The sequence below is a fragment of the Squalius cephalus genome (assembly GCF_949319135.1).
Source record: "Squalius cephalus genome assembly, chromosome: 19".
In the NCBI taxonomy this organism is placed as follows: Eukaryota; Metazoa; Chordata; class Actinopteri; order Cypriniformes; family Leuciscidae; genus Squalius; species Squalius cephalus.
Window position 1 is genome coordinate 9614103 of NC_137140.1, and position 7019 is coordinate 9621121.

General features: G+C 37.3%; 1 protein-coding gene across 1 annotated transcript in view; it reads right to left on the bottom strand.

Annotated features, from left to right (window-relative positions):
- med24 (mediator complex subunit 24) overlaps positions 1-4920 on the bottom strand; it is a 32420-nt gene extending 27500 nt beyond the window's left edge. The window contains exons 1-6 of the mRNA XM_079851069.1: positions 4819-4920; positions 4474-4623; positions 4136-4218; positions 3866-3904; positions 3710-3783; positions 3379-3602 (exon numbers count right to left, since the gene is read on the bottom strand). Of these exons, the coding sequence (XP_079707195.1) occupies positions 3379-3602; positions 3710-3783; positions 3866-3904; positions 4136-4218; positions 4474-4606 (553 nt within the window). The 5' untranslated portion in view covers positions 4607-4623; positions 4819-4920. The remainder of the gene's footprint in view (positions 1-3378; positions 3603-3709; positions 3784-3865; positions 3905-4135; positions 4219-4473; positions 4624-4818) is intronic.
- Positions 4921-7019: the final 2099 nt, after the last annotated feature.

The following is a 7019-nucleotide window of genomic DNA, read 5'->3' on the forward strand; positions in this document are numbered from 1 at the left end:
CAGGTAGCAGAACGTTGTCCACGGCGTCTCCAGACTCTGTCACGTCTGTCACATGTGCTCAGTGTGAACCTGCTTTCATCTGTGAAGAGCACAGGGCGCCAGTGGCGAATTTGCCAATCTTGGTGTTCTCTGGCAAATGCCAAACGTCCTGCACGGTGTTGGGCTGTAAGCACAACCCCCACCTGTGGATGTCGGGCCCTCATACCACCCTCATGGAGTCTGTTTCTGACCATTTGAGCAGACACATGCACATTTGTGGCCTACTGGAGGTCATTTTGCAGGGCTCTGGCAGTGTTCCTCCTGCTCCTCCTTGCACAAAGGCGGAGGTAGCGGTCCTGCTGCTGGGTTGTTGCCCTCCTATGGCCTTCTCCACGTCTCCTGATGTACTGGCCTGTCTCCTGGTAGCGCCTCCATGCTCTGGACACTACGCTGACAGACACAGCAAACCTTCTTGCCACAGCTCGCATTGATGTGCCATCCTGGATGAGCTGCACTACCTGAGCCACTTGTGTGGGTTGTAGACTCCGTCTCATGCTACCACTAGAGTGAAAGCACCGCCAGCATTCAAAAGTGACCAAAACATCAGCCAGAAAGCATAGGAACTGAGAAGTGGTCTGTGGTCACCACCTGCAGAACCACTCCTTTATTGGGGGTGTCTTGCTAATTGCCTATTTTTTCCACCGGTCGTCTATTCCATTCGCACAACAGCATGTGAAATGAAACCTAAGTGGACAGTTTGATTTCACAGAAGTGTGATTGACTTGGAGTTACATTGTGTTGTTTAAGTGTTCCCTTTATTTTTTTGAGCAGTGTATATTTATATTATATATAATTTATATTATATATAAATATTTTATATATAAATAACAATTTTTTCTTAAATATATATGCATGTGTGTGTATTTATATATATATTATGTAAACACAAACTTTTATTTTGGATGCGATTAATCGTTTGACAGCCCTAGTATGTATGTATGTATGTATGTATGTATGTGTATGTATATATATATATATATATATATATATATATATATTAATTAAATTGTTACTGCCTTTAGATATTATTTTGGAATAAAAACACTAACTTGATGAAATTTATACTTGGGTTAATAAATAAAACATTAGATAGTTAGTGTAAATACAAAACAGAAATGTGTAGGACAGACAGACAGACAGAGTTACGGCACGCACGGAGATGAAAAGGGTACGTATGGACTTATCTAACTCTGGGGGATACGGTGAATAAGCTAAAGTCCCAAAAAATCAGCGTGTTACTTTAAAAAATAGCTGAACTTCATGTCAAAACTACAATTTTTCGCTGTCTACACTGGATACAGTATACAGATGCACATTCACTTTCTGACATATCCACATGCTTGAGTCGGTCGACGAGGACAAAAATGGAAGAGTAAATGAAAGCATACAGGAACGTTCACTTTGACATGTGCTGTTTAAAGAGCTAATTTGCACATTTCTGTACAGACTTCAGAAGGATCCCAGCAGGAACAAGTGGATGGTTTATTTTGAAAGGCTACATGGATTGCTTCGGAGGATTATGTTTTTCAGAGAATTTGATTGCAGACTGTTTTGTAAATGAGGCACAATGTAATGGAAAGTTTGCAAAGAAACTGTTGTTGACAGATGAAGGAGTCAGCTGCATTAGATCTGACAGCAGCTGAATCACAAACCTTGAGTAAACGATTTAATAATACTTTGGCTGTAAATGATGGATTTTTTCCATGGTTTAAAACACTTAATCATGTGCAAAAATGTTTCCTAAGCAATGATGTTAGCCAATCATAACAGCTGCCGTTTACTGACAAGCCTTAAATGAGCCGCCCTTTAAAAGCAGATCATTTCAGACAGAGGGTCAGAATGAAGGTTGAAAATCGTTTTTCTACAGAGAATTAGCAGGACCTAGAGAATATTTCTGAAGAACAGTGCTCAATTTAACTGCTCAGGACAAACAAGGGACTCAAATCGATTGCACTACATTACTGCCATTCTCCACAAAGTATTTGTAAAAGTGGGGATTTAGCACTTACTAGCATGAAGATCAAATATAGACACAGACTGCATAGAGATCGATTTAAGACTCAAACTGTCCACAATACAGAAAGATACAGTGCGAGTTATTGTTTTCAATGTTGACAATATATTATACCAGGAATAATGCAAATTTTCCCAAATATCCAAACCATTACAAAAGTGACATTGATTTTATACAACAATTTAACAATCAAAAAGGTAATATTAAGTGACGTACATTTGAAACAGTATTGTCGATATTGTTTACTCTATTTTGCAATGAAATAATAGTTCCAACGAAAGCCACCGCAGAACTTTTGTGCACCCCCAAACAACACACAAGAGTGTTTCGTTAGTGAACAACGAATCTGGAGAGTCAATAATTCAATAACCCGTTCATAAATACAGCTGTGTTACTGAATGCATGAATGACATTAAGACAGTGACTTGCCGCCACCTACTGGTGGTTTTCATTTAATATTTAAAAGTACCACTTCATTTTACCAATATTTTACCAATATTTCTATACTGAATTTTTTATTTTATTTAAAATATTATCTCATAATATTATTCATGCCATTGTAATCGCATTTATGCCACACCTGAGCAGCAGTAAACAGTGTATAAATACCATCTATATACTAAATACATTTAGATGCTGCTTGTGCCACTTCATTTGATTGAATTTATTCATTTAGTTGAATTTATTGCTGTATTTAGTATAATAACAATTAAATTACTGGAATTTTAAGAATTTTACATAAACTGTGAGACATACATTTAATAGGGTTAGAAAAACATTGCCTTCATAAAGGTAATACATGTACCTGAAAATCACTTTAAGAGGGCAAACATTGGAAAAGGTGTGACTGCAGTCTATGTGGAAGAGAGGGGGTACGCAGAAGGATGTTAAATGCCTCAGGGGGTACACCACTGTAAAAAGTTTGGGAACCACTAATGTAAGGGAAGGGTCAACAAGAAATTTACAGCTGTAACTACATGCAGCTATTTTTGGTATATGTAAAAACCACTATGTACATCGAGTCGTTTGAGAATCATTGAACAATTTGGCGATATGCAATGTTATCAGAAAATGAAAGTGTTTTTTTGACTTTTGATGCATGTAAACCTGTTTTAGGAGATCTCCAAAACAAAATTAGGAGCCTTTAAAATAGCATAATAGGGGCACTTTAAAAAAAAGAAGATAGATTTGTTCTTGAACGACTGAGCACCAAATAGATTGAATTGACACTATTTACACTGTTGCTTATTTATATAAAGTACTATGTAAGTATATCATAAAGAGATTATTATTATTAATTATTCTTAGTAAATACACACACACACCTTGCTCCTCCAGGCGTGCAATGTGCACCAGGGCTCTGTTCTTGGTGCTGTGTAACAGATTGTTCATGCGTTCCAGGCAGGCTCTCAGACTGTTCTCTACTGCAGGAAGACCGCTGGACTCCCGCAGTCTCTCACAGTACCACGCACAGCCCTGCAGGAGCCAAACCACGGTACACAACATTGCGCGGCACAGCCCGATACACTCCTCTGTCTTTCCATGGCAGCTGCAGGAAAGAAACACAAGAGAGAAAAACATATAACTTCTGTCCTAGAAAAACTGCTTCTCACTGACTGTTAGACGGACTGATGCGACTAACTGATGGATGGGTACCTGAGTCGGTTGGAGAACATGCCCATGATCTCAAGCAATGATTTGATACATAGCTCCCGTGAAAAATCATCAAACTGTGGACAGATAAATGGAAATTTAGTAAATTAAATTAAGTAAAAAAATTCTAAAAATAAAAAAAAAATAAAAACCACAAACCTTGCTGATTGCTGTCAGCACACTAGAGTATGACACCATCTAGAGGTGGGCGAGAGAATATCATGTCAAAAAGCTGCTTGACCTATTGCAGTCATCTTGAACTTATACTGACACCTAATGGTGTAGAAGCAGCATCACACAAAAGTAAAGCTTACAGTTCCTGTTTTACACGCACTATTAGCAGACAGTCATCATGATTAATTTATTCTGTGAGAAAAGTTGCAAATAAAAGGCTATGATAAATCAAGCACTGCAAGCAGTACGTTTTACCTGTGAACTGATAGCATACTTCAGGTAGGACAAGATGAGAGGGTTGGGTGATGGGCCAATCATAGCCTGCTCCAGAAGAGCCTCTGTATCAGGAGAAACAATAATAATCACAACTTAACAACTAAACGATAGGTTACATGCATCACAGAGTGTCATCTAACACAGCGGCTGTCGACTGGAGCGTTACAGGTCTGCCGCCTTAGAGAGCATAAGAGATGTGTACATGATGGCTCAACAGTGGGCAAAATGAATTGCTCACAAATGTCTAAAACTGGGTTGTGTATAGTGTGACACAGTAATTTCTCTACTTAATATGAGATGATATATTTAGATATGACCTGCTAGATTGAGGTAGTCCCATGTGGATCCTTTAGGACAGTTCTTCTTGATGTTAATGGCCCATTGATAATCACTCCAGCGCTCCTTCCACGCCTGCAGGATAGCCTGCTTCAGACTCAGATTCACCTTCATTCTGTCTGTTTTATAAACTATACATCAAAACATTAATTAATCAACCATATATGGAAATCATTTGTGTACGGCAGAAGAACGACAGACATCATCTCTACTCATAACGTCTCACAGAAAAATAACACATAGTTCTTGCATAAGGTGTATAAATCAAATGTACATATGGGCTAAAAAGCAAATTTAGGATTTCTTGATTTTAAAATCCTGCTTACCACAAAATATTCCAGTTCATGCAGTAAATGAATCAGGTTTAGTTAATTTCCCATTCTCAACACCCCAGCGCTGCCATTTTGTTCTGTAAGATCACGTCCTCTGATTGGCCGAGAATGTAGGTTTGCTACAGTATAGCTCAATCCGATTGGATAGTGTGATATCGGGTCCTCTTATTGGTCGGGAGATTGTATTAAACTTTTGATTTAGGAGGAGAAACACTGAAATGTAAGTTTAAACGTTTTCACCATAACAATAAACGAAGTAATATTAAAAGCAATATAATGTCTTTACATTATACCATGCCATATTAATGGGTTTCTTTCATGTAAATACATGATACGTGGATATTGTAATCATTCAGTACCATGATAGCCTAATAGCTATAACATGAAATGGTACCACCATCATTGCATCTTTGTATCACCACCATGTTACCACCGTCATGCTATTCTGTAAATATGACTATACCATTATAAATATATTACAACTCTAAATCACTTTTTAAATTATAAACACTAAATGGAAATGTATCAATTCTGCTGGCATGAATTCCAGTTCCTTAAAGACTCCATAAATACTCGAAAATGAACCATGGTTTTACTACAAAACAACAACAACAACATGGTTCTTGTAGTTAAATCATGGTAACACAGCCAACTAAACACACTCTTAACTTAGCCAACTTTACTGCATAATGAAGTGCTGTATTTTTTTCTGGTAATGTATTTATTAGAAGTAAATGCTACCGGTGTGTTCTCTAATGATTTTATAACGTAATCAGCTTTAGACACACAAATACACTAATGAAATGCATGTTTATCGTAAAGTTCTGTTATACGTTTTTTCTCCTACCCCCAAAAAATTTCAGACACAACACAAACATGCAGCAAATGTTTACTGTTGTACAGTTCTGCAATCAAAGTTTATTGATCACCCCTATAATTTACATCTGGCCAGAGCATTTCATCTTCACAGAATATATTCTTATCATACATGATTATGGTGTGGAATGTGAATGTTCTTCTGCCTCAACATCAAGTTTAGTGGTATTTTGGGTGGTAAACAGTTCAATTCTGAAAAATGTTTGGGCATTTACAGAAATTGCCACTCTCAGAACTACAAATGTACACCATGCACCAATAATAGTACAATACAAATATAGAAGTGGAATGTCTTAGTTTCCTTCTCTCAAGAAGACACCATGATTTACTACATTGTCTATTAGGGTGACTCCCATTTCATTTGAAAGTCTGTACGTCTCTTCACAGCTCTTCCATCCTGCTGTCCCCTTCTTTTCTGTTCATGTCTTCTTGTAACAGTTGATTGGGAGTTAGGATGATTCTAAGAGGCCACACACTTTTGGGGCCCCCAGAAATCGATTTCATTAGAAGTAACAAGCATGTAATAGAAATTATAAATGTATAATCTACCAAAGAGTTACAATTACAAATAAAACTAAATTATATGTTATAAATATATGTTTGGTGCGGTAGGCGGCACAACCTCATATTCTTTCATGGGGTCCAAAATTGCTAGCGGCGCCCCAAAAGGCTATAATAATGTTTGTTACTTTTGATTGTGGTAGCTGTGTAAACAATTAGAAAAATCACATTTCCTGTGATGTGTGTATTAACCCACCAATTTGGGGCCAACTCATTCCAAGTGCAATTGAGAATATGACATTTTTGTACAAAATTAATAAAAAGAGCTGCAACTGTTTGTTTTTTTTTTCTCCCTGAAATATAAAAATTTTGGTTGGCTGTGTGCTAATGCTTTGAGAAAATTCTGCTTTTTTTTTTTATTTGTATGAAATTAACAAAAAATGACAATCGGTTTAGGACAGTTACAAAGTATTCAGATCACCGTTTTAATTGTTTTGAAAGCAGCGATCTGAGTTTGGAGAAATGTGTCAAATTGATTGAGAAATCTGTAATTGCTGTAACCGGGTCATTCAGTGCAATTTGTGAACCGGTTCAACCGAATCGGCTCAGAGTCAGAATAACTGTTCGTTCACGAATTAGACATTGCTATCGGGTTTTGTTAGAGCAGGTCTCGATGTCAGATGCGAGATGTCTCCATCAGGCCAGGTGGTACATTAGATCGCTGTCGAAAACCGAATATTATTTTTGGGCTTCATTGGTCGCATTAAATGTATATGATTCACTAAAAAGGACCAGCTCATAAGAGTCATTTGTTCTCT